Below are 18,075 nucleotides of genomic sequence, written 5' to 3' on the forward strand. Positions count from 1 at the left end.
CTTCAGATACAGTATTAGGGGACCACTAAGGTCTATAAAAGAGACTTCAGATACAGTATTAGGGGACCACTAAGGTCTATATAAAAGAGACTTCAGAAACAGTATTAGGGGACCACTAAGGTCTATATAAAAGAGACTTCAGAAACAGTATTAGGGGACCACTAAGGTCTATATAAAAGAGACTTCAGATACAGTATTAGGAGACCACTAAGGTCTATATAAAAGAGACTTCAGATACAGTATTAGGGGACCACTAAGGTCTATATAAAAGAGACTTCAGATACAGTATTAGGGGACCACTAAGGTCTATATAAAAGAGACTTCAGATACAGTATTAGGGGACCACTAAGGTATATAAAAGAGATTTCAGATACAGTATTAGGGGACCACTTAGGTCTATATAAAAGATACTTCAGATACAGTATTAGGGGACCACTAAGGTCTATATAAAAGAGACTTCAGATACAGTATTAAGGGACCACTAAGGTCTATATAAAAGAGACTTCAGATACAGTATTAGGGGACCACTAAGGTATATAAAAGAGATTTCAGATACAGTATTAGGGGACCACTTAGGTCTATATAAAAGATACTTCAGATACAGTATTAGGGGACAACTAAGGTCTATATAAAAGAGACTTCAGATACAGTATTAGGGGACCACTAAGGTCTATATAAAAGAGACTTCAGATACAGTATTAGGGGACCACTAAGGTCTATATAAAAGAGACTTCAGAAACAGTATTAGGGGACCACTAAGGTCTATATAAAAGAGACTTCAGATACAGTATTAGGGGACCACTAAGGTCTATATAAAAGAGATTTCAGATACAGTATTAGGGGACCACTTAGGTCTATATAAAAGATACTTCAGATACAGTATTAGGGGACCACTAAGGTCTATATAAAAGAGACTTCAGATACAGTATTAGGGGACCACTAAGGTCTATATAAAAGAGACTTCAGATACAGTATTAGGGGACCACTAAGGTATATAAAAGAGATTTCAGATACAGTATTAGGGGACCACTTAGGTCTATATAAAAGATACTTCAGATACAGTATTAGGGGACAACTAAGGTCTATATAAAAGAGACTTCAGATACAGTATTAGGGGACCACTAAGGTCTATATAAAAGAGACTTCAGATACAGTATTAGGGGACCACTAAGGTCTATATAAAAGAGACTTCAGATACAGTATTAGGGGACCACTAAGGTCTATATAAAAGAGACTTCAGATACAGTATTAGGGGACCACTAAGGTCTATATAAAAGCATCCAAAGAGCCCCATGTCATGGGACCTTTAAAAAAAAGTCTAAAGATATTAAACTCTGCAGTACAACTTATTTACACTGTAAATAAACTGTACTGTGTCTCTGGTCTAGTTTGCTGCTCTGTTGACACAGCAACCCTGACCTGGCTAAACAGCTGGGGAAATAGACAGATGATGGATGGATGTGTGGACTTGTGAAAGTAAATGTTTTTTTAATTTGGTTTTGTTTACAGGCTCTGCACAGTGAAATATAACCAATAACCAAACAAACACACACACACACACACACACACACACACACGTCATTAACCAATAACACACACTCTAACAACAAGCCCACAGACCATCAATCACTCACAAATACAGACACACACACACACACACACACACACACACACAAACACACACACACATACACACAAAAGTCGGCTAGTCTGCTGCATGGCTGAGTTTCAATCAGATGCCGAGAATCCCATCAGCATTCACAACAAGTCACACTCACTCACTCACACACACACACACACACACACACACACACACACACAGGGTTTCTGACAGAGGAGACTGGTTCTGACATCTGAAGCTGCGATCTGTAACTTGCCTCGCGTTTAAACGGCAGCACATAGTCATTAGTCTCTTTCACACAAGGATTCTGCAATAGAGCCCAATGAAGGTCTGCTATTATGCAGGTTTTGTTTACTCGCACAAAACCAAAGCAAAGTGTGTGATTTCACATAGCATGCCGGGAGCAACAGAGGCGCGACGTGTAACACAACAGCGTTGGTGTCTAGTGTGTGTCTGTGTGTGTGTGAGCCGATCAGCTCTGCTATTTAACCACGCGAAACCAACCGGACACATAAACCGCCAACTTTATGCATTATAGTAGCACACACAGCATTACTCAGGAAAGAGAAGGACAAAGATGGCCGCAGCGCCCGCGCGTGTATGTGTGTGTGTTTGAGAGAGGGAGAGAGAAAGAGGAAGAAAAGGTGGACCATTGCACGCAACGTTTCTGTAAATTATGACTCATTTTGGCTGCTCGGAATGCTGCTTTGTCACTATTTGACCTGCCTGTGGCTGTGTCGACTCGGGGATTTGTAGTTATTTATTTTGAGCGTGTGAAATAACAGCAGTTGTTGAAAACATATCCAACAAAATAGAAAAAAAGGGTGAAAAAAGAGAAAGAGATAACATAATTCAATTCATTAGTGAATTTCCTTGATTTGCAATGCGCGAAAAGGAGTAGGAAAAAGTATAAACTCATTTAATCCTACCCCTTAAGGGAAGTGCACGTAAAGCGTTACATCTCTGTGACTACCTCCGCTGTCTGTCACCCCATATAGGGCTGCACATTATGTGGAATATATATATATATATATATATATATATATATATATATAAATATATATATATATATATAAAAAAGTTGTTGAATATTGCGATAACAGTATTACTTGCGATAAATAAACGGATGTTAAAGTGTACTCAGTTCTGCATTTCTGCTGCTTTTAGTATTCTGCTAAAATACAACAATTGCTTCTTGAATTTAAAGCAAATAAAATGAATTTCCAACACTTTTATTTAAAGTGCTCATATTATGCTCACTTTCAGGTTCATAATTGTATTTAGAGGTTGTACCAGAATAGGTTTACGTGGTTTTATTTTCAAAAAACACCATCTTTTTGTTGTACTGCACATTGCTGCAGCTCCTCTTTTCACCCTGTGTGTTGAGCTCTCTGTTTTAGCTACAGAGTGAGGCATCGCACTTCTGTTCCATCTTTGTTGGGAGTCGCACAGGTGCATTACCTAGGTAAGGACTACTAGCCAGTCAGAGCAGAGTATGAGGGCGTGCCATGCAGCAGCTAGGCGAGCATTATAACCCGTCGATATATCGGTCGGGCTCTAATTAGTAGTTCTGTAGTTTTATAGTAAAGTAATTCAGTAGTTTGGATTAGTACTTGTTGTAGTTGGTCAGCAGTGGAAATGTCACTGAACATGCAGCTAACCTGAGGGTAAAAACATAACATCCTAAAGTGAGTTTATACGCTGTAGAGTACCAGTAACTACGTCCACATACAGTACTTATGCACTACAGCGCTGCACACATAAAAAACCAACCCCCCTATGTTTCAAATATCCAGGGACTCAATCTGTCTGAGCCAGAAGCTGCTGTGTGTGGTGGTTAAGGAAACGTGAGTGGTGTGTTGTTAGTTACTGTGATAATGATGTGCACCGCATCTCACCTGAAAGCAGGTTGTGTCACTATGACAACTGGCTTATGTTAGCTGTCATCTCTCTAAACATATATGCACCTCATCTGCACATTTGAGAAGGGATCTTTTACATTTCTTTCACTCTGAGACACTGTAATATGATCATTATTTTTTTTTTTTACTTTTCTTCTAAAGGAGTTAAACTTGCTCAACACGGAAATGTCAAAAATCTTTAGGAACCCCTGTATGCCCTGTGAAGATGCCAGTTGAAGAAGAATAAGCTGCATTAACCCCACCCCCCCAAGCTTCTGAGGTAGGGCTGGGCAATATATCGATATTATATCGATATATGAGGCTAGATCTTGTCTTAGATTTTGGATATTGTAAATCAGAATCAGAAAGGAGTTTATTGCCACAGTAGTAACCCTACGTGGAATTTGCCTTGGTGATTGGTGCATACATACAAACAAACATATTAAACATTAATAAGAATAAACAATAAATGACAAAACAACAAAACAAATATCTACAAAATTGCTGTTTAAGTAGTTTACGCGCTGTGTGCAATGGGCAGACGTATAGTAGTGTTGTCTTTTCCTGGTTTTAAAGGCTACAATGGGATTTTCTGAACTTACCGGATTGTTCCAGCCCTTCTATTATTTGCCTTTACCCACTTAGTTTTTATATGCATGGTACTGATGATTATCTAAAATCTCATTGTGTAAATCTTTGTGAAAGCACCGATAGTCAACCCTATGATATCGCTGCAATATCGGCATCAACGTGTTCAGTCAAAAGCATTGTGATATTTGATTTTCTCCATTTCGCCCGGCCCTGTGCGGAGGTTTGATCTATGAACCTAAACACATAATGAGATTTTTCAGATTGTTTTTCTTTCTGCTGCTTATTTTAGACATGACTTTATGAAAACACAGTTCATCTACCTCACCTGTCTGTCTTCAAACCGTCTTCCCCTGTAACAGCTCTCTGGTGTTTTCGGCGGCCCGCGCCAAACCGTCAGCCATCAGCGCCTCCTCCAGACTTCTCCTGGCCTGGTACACTTTCAGCTCCTGCTCCCTGCACACACAGAGGTGGGAGAGGAGGTCTTATTATGGGTCCTATTCATGCAACTCAAACATCCGATCTTCCTGAACGCAACACGATTGAACAGAAAACTTAAATAACACAAACTACAACCCTTAAACTCCAGAAGAAAATAACATAAACCCCAACAATGACTCCTTTCTTTATTGTATGTAAAGTTTATTCTGAGGGTGGTGCTAGAGGAAAGGGAATGGTGTCATTTAAAGAGCCCCTATTATGCTTTTTTAAATTTTCACTGTCAAGCACTTCCCCAAAGTTGAAGAATAGAATCTGTTTTATGTCTGTGGTACAATCTGAAAGAGACTCAATGACACGAAAGCTGACTGGCTGCAATGCAAGTTGCATGTTGGTCTCATTTGTAGTCATAATACAGCGAAATTATATTTGGAATAGAGAAAGAAAGAACTACAACACCACAGAATAAAAAAGAGAGCATTAGAAGTAGCGTTGCACGGACTTGGGAAAATTAAGACAAGATTTTTCCGACTCTTTTAATTTGAATTTCCCAATAAATGACATACAGCGGAGGCCATGGTGAACGAAGCATAAATAGGACAGTATGTCAATTCCCCTTAGGAATGTCCCTTACCCACCCGCAAAGCAACCCAGATCAGGTCCAAACCAGACGACACAGACACATGCACACCAGTGAGGACATAGGACATCCAAAAGATAAAAATAAAATACATGAACAAATTAAAATAAAGGAAGGGGGGCAGCTGACGTCGAGTGAAGCAGTCTAGAAGGAACTCAGTCCTCCTCCAAGTAAGGAGATAAGCTGAGGGAATCAACGAGTTCTAGGAAAGGGTTTCCATGTCTCTAGGAGTGTCAAGATAGAGCCTTTAAGTGAAAATCTAAGCTTCTGAAGCTTCAAATTGTTGAGCACCTCTTTAATGGGGGAGACGACAGAGATGTTCCCGCCTCAGTGCAACAGGGAGATCCTTTTTAAGAGTTTTTAAGACTCCGCAGAAACCCTGTTTAAAATAACATAAGTGTATTTTGCTTTGGAATAAACTGTCGGTTGGACTGACCACCGGCCTAAGGGCTCACCCTCTGTTTGACCCAAAACAAAAAAAAAGGAAAAAAGAAAGCGGATGTACACATTTTGAGTTGTTAAGAATGTAAGCAGGTTTTTAGACAGACACAGAGAAGATGTCCGATGCCTTAATAAATAAACAGCCAGATATACAACGAGACGCGGTCATACAAAACAACATTTGCCTCTGTATAATAACATAAAAAGGAAAGCATGTAAAGGATAAATACATGAAAAATTAATGCAGTAAAAAGTGTCATCAAAAACTAAAATAGAAAGATTGTAGGGATACTACAAGACAAAACAAAAAATCGAAAGGAAAACGCTAATAAATTGAATGAAATGAGAGATGAGGGCAAAAAAAGAGAGAGAGGGAGAGATGTGTAAGTTTAAAGTAGCAGAGGAAGAGAGAGGAGGGAGAGGAGAGGAATGAGAGCGATTTAGGATGACAAGCACATTTAACCGGAGAGAGGGAGAGGAGAGAAGAGGGAGAGAATTGGAAATTAATGGAGGGGAGAGATAAGAAAAGGAGGAGGAGGAGGAGGAGGAGAGGGGGGAGGAAGGCTGGAGGGAGGGAGGATATAACAGAAAAAGAAGACACCGGTAGGAAGAGGAGGATGGGGATGTAATGGAAAGCGAAAAAGATTGAGACGGAAAAACAAAGGAAGGAGAGAGACAATATTGCATTTTTGGAAGGATGGAGCAATGGCAGAGGGGGTGGGGAAGAGGTGGATGGAAATATTGAAGGAGGCAAGAAATGAGTGAATGAAAGAAAAACATAAGGAGGGAGGAAAGGAAAGAATAGAAGCTAAGGAGAAAAGAAATGACTGAAGGGAGGATGGACAGAGGGGGAGAAGGAAAGCAAGGAAATAATGGGAGAGAAGAACAGAATATAAAAGGAGTTAAGAAAATGCGAAAGAGTAAAAAGGGAAGGAAGGAAAAATCACTGGAGATGAAAAGGGGAGGCAAAGGGAGGGAGAAAGACAGAGTAAAGTAGGAGAGAAAAGAAAAGGAAGGACTGGAGAGGAGAGGAAGGATGTAGTAATGTATTCCAGTGATTCTGCTGTAATGGCTTTGGCCAGCTGTTCTTTGCTACTGGACACACACACACACACACACACACACACACACACACACACACACACACACACACACACACACACACACACACACACACACACACACACACACACAGACAGACAGAGTTGGTGTGTGTCCCCACAGTGCCACCTCCTGTCAGGTCCGTGGTTTACAGGGACTCTGATCTGAGGACTGATCTTCTTCATCGTATCCTTCTTCTTTTATGAAATGTAAGCATTTATTTATCTTTGTTAAAATCTGAAACCTCAGATGCTGAAGAGCCATAGTGAGAAAAGCAACATAACTTTTTCTTCATTGAGAACAAATTGGGAATTAGAGCTTAACAAGAAGTTTAGTGAAAAAGAATGGCTAACTGTGTATGGAATTAACCTCACCTTTAACTATAAACATTAAAGTTAAGGAAACTAATTATAAATTTCTGTATAAATACTATATAACTCCAGTGAAGCTTAATATGCTTGATCATATAAATTCTCCTATGTGTAGGAAATGTGGAACTGAATCAGGAACATTCATGCATTTATTCTGGTTTTGGAAAAGCTGTTTATTCCTTTTGGGAGAAGATTCATAAAGCAATTCAAGATATGTGTAACTGTACTTTTGAGTTATGCCCTATGTTATATTTGTTGAATTATGATGTGGAAAATGTGTGTTTACAATGTTTTCCAATTTTGCCAAAAAATGTATACTTACTACATAGATTTCCCAGTCAGGACCCACATTGGATCAATGGCTGGAGCAGATAATAGACTTGTTGCCCATTGAACAAATTACAAGTAAACGGCATTCAAGACTGCAAGATTTCTTATCCACATGGTCCTTAGTGCTGAATTATATAAAGACTATAAAATGATGAATTCACATTGAATAATGGATAACCCACAGACTGTGGTAGCGTAGGATTATTATTATTTCTTTTTTTTGTCTTTATTGTTTGGTGTGGTTGTATTTTGGAGTATGTCTTGTATGTTTAGTTTTTTTGTGTGTTAGATTGTGAATTAAAAAAGAAAAAGAAACGAAAAGCAACATTGACAGTTTAAAATGATTGAAAATACATTTGAAATTCCTAAACCTGCAAACACAAGCCATATCATCACCTTTTAAGTTAATACGGTGAACTTGTAAGCAAACAGTTGCTTATTTACATCCAGCAGTTACAAAGAAATATTACCATTCATTTGGAGTCATATTTGTGTCCAATATTTCCTTTTCTTTTACCTCTGTTTTTGGTCTCCACCAACTCCTGTGGGAAATAGCTGGCTCTGTAGCTGCTAAATGCTCCACTATGTTCACCAGCTAGCCACTAATGTTATCTGTCTGCTGTTTGGTGCTGAGCAGGTAGTGTATGTATCATTTTTAGAGCTTTTTTGCTAAAAAAAAAAAAAAAAAAAAAAAAAAAAAAAAAAAACATTTTTTGAAATTTTTCTCAATATTTTCAACATTCCTTTACCATGTTTTTTGTTTTTCTTCAAATGCAATAAAATTGAATGAAACACTCAAGTACAATGAAAATAGTGAACTGATCATTTATTTTACTTGTGAAGAGAGTTGTACAGAACCACCCACGTTATTATTTTGACAATTTGGTTGAAAGAAACCCAAATTTCTGATATAGAAATTTTCAAAACGGGTCAAATTTGACCCGAGGACAACAGGAGGGTTAACCCTCGTGTTTCCTCCCATCAGGCCACACTGAGTGAAATCAATGGCTGCCGGGGAAAAAGAGAATCAATCTAGAAGCTGATTGGATGGTGGAGGTAAATGTGATCTGTAGCTAATGCGCTTGTCCTTTAACAGCAAGTGTTACACAAGTGTGTTTAACAGGTGAAATGGATGTATCTGCAGATGGTGATCAGTTTTAGCTGATGACTGATTTAGCGAGCGTTACCTGTCTACCTGGATGTTGTTTTTGAATCACATGTTTGGTTGTTGATTTCCCTGCTTAGGGGGGCTGCTTTTCTTCATCCTCCCCCTCTTCCATGCTTCATTACTCCCCATCTCTCATCGTCTGTCTCCTCTCTCATCATCCTCTCATTCTCCAATCTCTCTGTAGCTTACTACTCCCACTACCCAGCATGCATCAGTCTTTTGCACTCATCTAATCAGTCTGAGGCTGGAGAGGGAGACGCTCGATTTACCCACTTCAAGGTTTTACCAGAGGGTGGAAAAATTAAAATAAAAAATGGCGTTTTAAATGTCTGACATGTTTCTCTGCTATTAAACAGTTTGTGCACACAACATTGCTCAGCACACACACTTCATCACTTTTTAACTGAACAATGATGGAGAGTATTCCTTTAGGTGGACACCCTAAAGGCCCAAACGCACTGAAAGCAATAATTGACGCGCCTCATTTGACGTGCCTCAATTGATGCTTCTATGGCGCACCGCAGGCATCAGATTTGAAGCGCCGGCACCACAGAACCAGCAGTCATTTAGAAAAGGTCGCTATTTAGGCAAATGTTTTGTATGTTACAGATATCCCTATCAGTGGGGGCAGCAGACTTGGCAATCATCACAGATGGACAGGGCAAAACATTATAAATATGTAGTTATAGTGCTTGCTCTTCATCCCCCAACCGCATAAATCGCTCATTATTTCGACTTATTTTTTTGAACGTCATCACAATTATTATCTTAATCTTATCTGGTTCTCCATCCTCCACCCGCATTAATCGCTCATTATTTCAACTTATTTATAAACGCCACCATCATTATCATTGGGCTTTGTAAAGTCACACTCTCAGCTGCCGTGACATTTTACAATGGTGTCGGCCGACGGAATTATGAGCGTGATTCACACGATCATTAACATCCTGTACTCTCGTGTTTCACCGTACAAAAATACATATGAATAGAAGCCAGTTTGTATAGCGGATCTCCGTGGTGTGCTCCACTGTGGCGCTGCGCTCATTAACAATGAACACACCGACCTCAGTCAGTGAGACAGCAGAGAGACAGAAAGATGGACGTGCACAACAGTTTTGGGCTGTAATGCACCTGTACATACATTAATTAATATGAATTTTAATTTGGATCACATCATTACATAGCGTATCACAGTAACTCTCTCAAAACATGCAGTGCGGCTGTAGAAAAAAAAACGCTTTGGTGCTGGATCCTTTTGACGCTCCAAAATTGTTAAAGCCTGAGCAAGAACAATCTTTGCTGAGTTTTGTCGGTGGCCATGATGTTGTGGCCCTCCTCCCCAAGGTGTTCTAGAAAAGTTAGATTTTCCAGCTCTCTTCGTTAGTGGTGAAGGAGTTGGCTAAGGCGAACGCTAGCGATGCTAAGCCGACGTCACGCCCAAATGTTAGCGATTGGTTATGGCAAATCCAGAGTGGCTCTGGGCAGATCCAATAGTTTTAAACTTCAACAGAGTACCCGCCTTCAAGGAAGTTAAGTCTTGTCAATAGAGAGTGGCAAGACACTCTGTACAAATGTACAAGAGTCTGGTAGGACCAGGCTATTGAAAAATAATGATACTAAGTAAAAAAAAAAATAATACAAAAATTCTCCACTTGCCCCAAAGTGGGCAGTCTTTTCTTTCAAAGCTTGGGTTTCTACTAGAGGCAGCAGGATAGCCCACTGACTTTCATTTGGGAGACTAGAAGTCGTATCTCTGTCAGGGCGTGGCAAAATCCAGTTTGTGAGGGAGAATGGGGTTTGAATCCCGGTCAGGGATCATCCAGTGACTGCCTACCTCAACTATGAGCAATAACTCTAGGGGCCATGTATATATTATTTGTTTATTTATAGCTTTCACCTATCATCTTACATAATGTAGGAAGTGGGTTGGTCTGACAATAATCATTGTCTCTTTATGTACCTGTGCACCTGCATGGCAGAAGCTAGAGAGGGTGTGAGTTTGGGTTTTTGCATTTTCTGTTGACTGCCAGTTTCACTGCAATTTCACTGTATCTCACTGCTACTGGATTTTTGTCGTTTTTCTTGTTTTTAAATTGACAATAAACCCATATCCCGAAGTGGAACTGGATTATTCAAATGGCGCATCATACAGATGTTGATTGTTCCCTGACTCAGCCGCTCAGGCGCTTACGGAAGTTTCAAAAAAGTCGCTACACCCCTCAAAGAATCAAACTCGAGAATCGATAACAACCGGAGTCGAAAGAAAGAATTGGGATTGGAATCAAAACAATGCCCCAGCCTAATGATGAGTCGTATTTGGGGTGATCCATACATCTTCATACATGATGCGAATCTGGCAGTGCTGCTGGTGAAGGAGAGATGCAGGCTTGTTAGTAGTTAGTATACGTCCTTGACTGCGGGATGAGTCATCAACATTTTTTTAATTGTTTTCCAGGAAATGACAAAGTCGAAAATTATTTGTGCCTGATACTGGCATATAGGTGATGATCAGTGCAATATATACTGTATGTCATGAAAAAAAACCATAAACATTTATTTTTAGTTCATGGGAACTTTACTTTACGCTTTCAGCCAATGTAAAGTCAGACACCGCTTACCAAGAGTATGGGTCTGTCCGAGGTTTCTTCCCCAGAGGGAGTTTTTCCTCGCCATTGTCGCCATTAATTAATTTTTAAAAAAATATTGCGATTAGACAATTATGTAATAATTGTTACAGGCCTAACTGGATGTACAGTACCCGTCATGTGAGACAGTCTGCTCCCGGATTTCAAAACAGACCATATGGGCGGCTCGTTTGGAATACGATGTCTCATTTTACTAAAATGGTTTACCGAAAATGTGTTTCTGAAAACATTGTAAGCGAGAAACAGACTGCTGAATCTGTCTTCATTTCAGTTTGACGACGGTTAGTTTAAAAGATGTTCCGTGAGCTTTTGAGAGGCTGCGCTCCAAGCTGCCCGCTCGTCATTTGCATAAAGTAGCCTGGATTCGACTTTATGCAAATAAGGAGTGTGCGACCCGAAGCCCCGCCTCTCCAAAGTCCCCGCAACGCAATCAGAATGCATTGCACGGCTGCTCCCATAGAAATGAATGGGACGCGTGGAAATGACGCTGGCAGTGGACACGTACTATTACAAAGCAATATCCACCTAAAGTTTGCTAACATTAACCCTAACATTAGCCACCATAAGCTAATGGCCATACCAGACCAAGTACAGCCTGGGCAACAAACTCCCTGTGTTCTTAATTGAATTGAAAAATACTTGGTCAATAAATCTTTCAAAAGTTACATAGTCTCACTTTAACAGGTTAAAAGTTTAAGAACGTAGCAGCGCCAAAGACATCTGATGCAACATCATGGAATGTATCAACATGAATACTTCCATTTCCCCAAATCACAACACACATTGCAAAGGATCAAAGTTGACCGTAAGAATGTCGAGTAGGAAACATATAAATAAATAACCCTTAAAAAAAAACCAGATACATTCTTTCATGTACAAAGAAAGAAAGACGTATAGAGGAAAAAAAAATTAACCAGTAGTTTCTACCTTCTCTATCTATCTTCTATCTTTCTATATCCAAAGAGTGCCAAGGGGCAGCAGCTGGAACCACATTAGCTAGCTTATAATCAAATTGGCACTGTTACAAGAATGCCAAATTAGCTATTAGTAGCTCCAGATTGCAATGTACCCATCGATGCAGATAACTATTACTGAGACGCTAAAGAGAAAAATTAAAACCCTGATGATTCTCAGGCAAGTTCGGGAGTAGTGTCTTCTTTTCTAGTAATGCTAAGCAGATTTATGGATTATCAAGCTTCAAAGTTATCATCGGAAAGTCATGCTGATCCGGTCATCCGTGAGGAACTCGCAGTTGAGCCACTGCTCCTTTGCATCGAAAGCCAGTCGAGCCCCCTGGGCACCACCCTAGGGTGTTCCAGGCCTCGGGGAAGACCCAGGACTAGGTGGAGGGGATTATATCTCCACCCTGTCCTGGGAATGCGGGTCCCCTGCTGGAGCTGCTGCCCTGCGACCCAACCTTGGAGTCATGCTGCATCTATGATATCCTGTTCAGATGATGATATGTGTAATGTGTATGTTCAGATTTGACTGAGTTATGACTCCAGGAAAGAGTACAAATTCAAACTCAAGTTGAGGCAATTGGACACTGGTTTTAAAGTATTTGAATTACCTCCATGAGCTGTCTCTTTTAGACCTCGCAGAAGCCGAAACAGAAACACTATCTCCTCGTCTTCTTTTCGGTTAAAAATGTTGATCGCAGCAACAATGTACACATCACCTCCTGCTGAATTGTAGGGGTGGGGAATAAATTGAAAATCCTATGTATCGGGATTTGTTTTGGGACAATTTTTGAAATTGATTCTTTTCCCTAGAATCAATATTATTTTGTTCCATTGATTCAACTAAATATTTGTTTCTGTTTATACAGTACTGCTGACGCCGAATACATCATATCTCTTTCCAGCAAAACAGAGCGAAAGCAGAAAATGCAGAAATCCCATGTCACAAATGAAATAAATGTCAGACTGACTGACTGACATGTGATGTGCATTATTCTTAGAAAACAATTCATTTTTTAGAAATGTCTCATGATATATTGTCTCTAAAAGTGTATTATTCAACTTTTGTTTTTGGGAAAGAAGGAAAAGAAAATCGCAATACTCAATACTATCGAATCGCAATAAATTAAAATCGCAATACAAATCAAATTGGCACCCATGTGTGGTGAAAGAATCAAATCAGGACCAAAGCATATTATACCAGCTCTAGTGAATTGAGTGTTGAAGTTACAACAAATAGTTGTACAAATGTAAATCAATACTATTCTAATGCTGAAATTACTATTCAAATGTGACTTTTTTTATGAATATGTTGGCTAACGTTTGCTAATCTCCCTCTTCTCACCTTGGCCTACCCGCATGTGTCACTCATGTCACGTCTTATGAACAATAACTTAGAGGGAGTGAGAAACACATTACTGATCTAACGTTACGTACAGAGTTTAAAATCGACATCCACCGAGCCAAAGTGCTTATGTTAACAATAGTTAGCTCGTTGTTGTTTTCTAACTGCGTCGCGATGTATAGTAACGTTAGCTTAGCTGGGAGCTTCATGGAGACAGCTAAAGTTAATGTTAGCTGCCCTACAGCTGTCAAAGTAATACATGAAGTTTGACTTCATGTATTACCTTCTAACAGCTGTATTCTCAGTAACATGACAATCTGCAAGAAACAGGTTGTTTATAAATCACTAAAATAGTAGTGACAGCACTGTTTGGCTTAGTTATCAATGCCATTAGCATTGTTTGTTACTTACCTAGTTTATGACAAATCGTTTCGGTTGTGCTTTCTAACATGATGACATCGTGCTAACCGAGCACCGTTAGCCTTTACAACAGAGTCGCTTCACTAGCCACACTTGTTAGATAATGTTTCATTATAGAGTTCTGTGTTGATCTGTTGAAAAAGAGTGTAAACAAAGTTGCGTGCAGGACCCCTCAAGGCCAGGCTAATGTTGGAAGTCCCTCTAGTGGACAGAATGTGTAACAACAACCACATGCTTGTAGTGGCATTGGCAATGGATAAGCCGGAATAGTGTAGCACATATAATTTAACAGGCTGCAATTGAGCATTAAATATTCAAATATTATTTGAATATTTAAAAAAATATCAAATGGAATTCAAATGTTATTATAGAGGAAGATTGACAGCTCTAATCGAGACTATCTCCCCACAGAGTTACATATCCATATGTACGGGTAACTGACCCACTAGGGCAGTTGACGTGAATATCTCTTTAAAGGTGCCCTACCACACAAAACCGTTTTTACTTGCATTTTTTGAAATATGTTAGGTCCATATGTGTTTGTGTTATGTTGTGAAAGTGAAAATGAACTGCTACCTCCTCTTTCAGCTCTAGCCACTGAAAAGAAATAAGCGGAGAAATCAGGCCAATTACAAAAGCTAGTCAGCCTGACATCATATTGCCTGAGCACATTACTATTCATGAGCTCGCCCAGTTGCGCTGGGTAAAGGATGCTGATAGCCAGGCTCTCATTGGCTAGCTGTTAACCAATCAGAGTCAAGCAGCTTAGCTCGTTGACTATTAATGAGTCTTCCTGCAGGCTTTCTATACCACGCTAGAATGGCTTGAAACAAGGTAACCAAGGCATTTTTTCCACAAGAAATGTTAAAGAGTCCATGGTAGAACGTCAGACATTACCACAAAGTAATGAAATACGTGTGGCAGGGCACCTTTAAGACACACCACTACTTGGCCCATGCTTGGGCATAAAAGGCCCAGGTGTGCACGGGTTTACCGTTTTACATTTATTGGAATGGCATCCGAGCGGCCTTGCCCTGGAGAGATAGTCTCTTCACTCAGAGAACCAAGGTTACCTTGTAACCAGTGTTGCCACAGTTACTTTGAAAAAGTAACGTAGTTACTTTACAGATTAGTTGATTTTAAAAGTAGTTTAGCTACTTTACAGATTACTTGATTTTAAAAGTAACGAAGTTAGATTACAAGTTACTTTATTAGTTACATGCAGCAGCTGCTGACAACACCCCCACAGCCTCAACATAAAAATGACAACCGGTTTACTGTGAGCCAGCTCGGCATTGCCAGTAGTAGGATCTGGTTTATTATGGCACGAAAGAGAGCGAGTCAACCGTGTTTAAGGGCAGCATTTCCCCTACAACATAGGCCTACTGCCCGACCAACTTCTTCAACTCTCCCCCACTTACTGGTTTTGCACCGAAGTCCAGCTTTTGTTGTTTGGGTGGGTGGGGGGACCTCCTCCTCTCTGCTTCGCTCCACCTGCTGGGACTTGCTCTGTAAGTTTGACTGCAGTGCTGTGAATCCCAATGGTTCTTCAGATTTGACGTAGTGTTTTTGTAGCTAGATAGCACTTTGTCGCCACCAGCACAGAGTTTACGGACCTTAAAATTGCCGTCTTTAGCTGACACAAACTCAAAATAGTGATTGTATTTCCAGCTAGAAAGCGCGCATCTCTTTCCTCCCTCCATTGTTGTTTACGTTTGTGTCGCTGCGTGGTACGCGTGAACTGTCTACATGCTGAAAACGTGACTTGTCGCATACGTGACTTCACTCCCCGAGACACAAGAAGAAAGCAAAAAAATATATATTTTTACTAAGGAAAATGACAAATAGTAACACACAGTGACTTGGATAAGTAACTTTAATCAGATTACTGGTTTGGAAAAAATAACGCGTTAGATTACTCGTTACTGAAAAAAGTGCTCTGATTAGAGTAACGCGTTACTAGTAACGTGTTACATGGCATCACTGCTTGTAACCGAACAAAATAATGACTAGTATGGGACAAAAAATGAAAACATGAAGACCGTGTGTCTCACCGGATGTGTTCGTCAGTGACGGCAAAGGCCTTGCAGAGAGGCTGGGACGTGTTCAGCCAGATGGCCGGGTTCTTCTCGGCAGCCACGGACGTCTGTCCCGTTATCGGAGCAGAGCTCATGTGCAGAGCACTGGCGATGGCCGACAGAAGAGTGTCTTCGCTGGAGTCTGGACCGACACCTGCAGGGAGAGAGAGAGAGAGAGAGGACAGAGGTCAGAGAGTCCGGACTGGAGCAGGGGGTGTGTGTTCATCTTCATGATGGCGACTTACTCTGCAGGCCTTTGGGCAGGTCCATGGTCCGCAGCACTTCCTCTGTGATGTCTGATGACCGCAGACCTTTCAACCTCCTCTCCCAAAACAGCTGCAGGCAGACAGACGGCAGACACAGTTGAATATCTACTGTGGACTGTAGTCTTAGGCGGAATTTATTAACCCATATTCAATGTTTTTGTAGCTTTTTTCCGAGTTTTTTGGTAACACTTTACTTGAAGGTATCAACGTAATCGTGACATGATACTGTCATAACTATGACGTGACACTGAACGTGTCATAAACGTTATAAACAAGTCATGAACATTTATGACTTCTGTCATTAAGTCTTTCGGTTTTTGTCATAACAAGTTGACATTGTTTGGGTTGTCTCGATTATGACAACAGAATGAAGATGACACAGAAGTTGTCTTTGTCATGACAAGTTGACATTAAATTTGTTTGGGATGTCTTTGTAATGACAACTTGACATTAACCTGTTTACTGTCAAGTATAAGAAAGTTGTCATGACAAACACATCTTCTGTTAATGTCATCCTGGTTAATGTCAAGTGGTCACTACAAAGACATCCCAAACAAATTTTATGTCAACTTGTTATGACCAAGACACTGAGTTTTTTTCCGATACTGCTATTGGTGTCGGAGCATCTCTAGACTGTAGGATCTTTGTCGTTTCAGTTTAGTTTCCTTTATATCAGCCTCATTGACACATATATTATTCCAGTGTTCCCTTATTCAAAAAAAAGACAGTTTCCCGACTAAGCTGTTTACATGGCTAATGAAATTAATATTCCAGTTATATTCCTGCTTACTAGCCTAGAAATCTAGACGCACCCTAGCGGCAGCAAATGTAATTTGCAGCCAGGGTTGTCTAGCAACTATCCGTTGGCTTGCAAGCTGAAAAAGCCAAACTCTAGCCGGGCCAATCACTTTGTGTATAGAGTCGGTGGGCGGGGCTTAACATAATGATGGCAGAGTTGTGACGGTTCTGCGTAAATTCCCTGCTACTTGAAAACAAAGAAGATGGCTGCTGCTGGCGAACAGTGGCCTTTCTAATCGGCTTTGGAAGACTCTGGAAGACTTGGAGTTAAGATTTTCTTTGAGAAAAGAAGAAAGAAGTCATTCTTAGAAAAGGAAGATGTGTTCGGAGTATTGACGAACGGATACGGCAAAAGTTGAATCTATCAACTAGCGTTGCTCTGATTGGTTGTAGCGCTATCCTATTGTGTGCAGACGGAATTTGAAAGACATCCGTTTATGCCGCCCTTTGGATTGAGCCCTGCCAATGGTGAGATCCCAGACCCAACATCTGGATGTGGGTCTGGCTTGTCAGGCTACACGCTTACATGTAGCCGTGCAAAATAGGATTTTTCCCAAAGTTTTCCATCGGTTGAGAACTTGCTTTGACCGTGTGAACACAGCGTCCCTTCTTTCATTCCTTCAACCAACCTTGTTGGAAAGGTCGACGTTGCGATGTTTGTGCATATCCAAAAACCTGTTGACCGCGGTTTCTTTGTTTCACTGCAATAAATTGCTAACATTAGCTGAGGTCTTAAGGCGTATGACTGGTAATTGTTGATTTTGTATAGATATGCCAAATTGTAATTAAGTGATTATCCGTTCGGACTAGATATTTTGGATTATCATTTCAATTGTTTGTTGTTGGCACTTGACCCTATACACGTTCAGAGCAACAAAAAATGACAAGGGGGGGAGACAGTTAGTTAGAAAAAATGTTTTATGATAATAAAAAGGCGTTTAATTTAAAGGCTGTGTATTTGTGTT

General features: G+C 40.2%; 1 protein-coding gene across 2 annotated transcripts in view; it reads right to left on the reverse strand.

Annotated features, from left to right (window-relative positions):
• The window catches only part of mbd2 (methyl-CpG binding domain protein 2), a 70,706-nt gene that overhangs the window by 17,438 nt on the left and 35,193 nt on the right, over window positions 1-18,075 (reverse strand). Inside the window, exons 4-6 of one of the 2 annotated variants that reach the window (XM_028602639.1) lie at window positions 16,292-16,382; window positions 16,023-16,200; window positions 4,439-4,566 (exon numbers count right to left, since the gene is read on the reverse strand). In XM_028602639.1, the coding sequence (XP_028458440.1) occupies window positions 4,449-4,566; window positions 16,023-16,200; window positions 16,292-16,382 (387 nt within the window). In that variant the 3' untranslated portion in view covers window positions 4,439-4,448. Of the gene's footprint in view, window positions 1-4,433; window positions 4,567-16,022; window positions 16,201-16,291; window positions 16,383-18,075 lie in introns of both variants that reach the window. The other variant, XM_028602640.1, reaches the window with a different exon arrangement.

The sequence above is a fragment of the Perca flavescens genome, chromosome 16, assembly GCF_004354835.1.
Source record: "Perca flavescens isolate YP-PL-M2 chromosome 16, PFLA_1.0, whole genome shotgun sequence".
NCBI classification, from domain to species: Eukaryota; Metazoa; Chordata; class Actinopteri; order Perciformes; family Percidae; genus Perca; species Perca flavescens.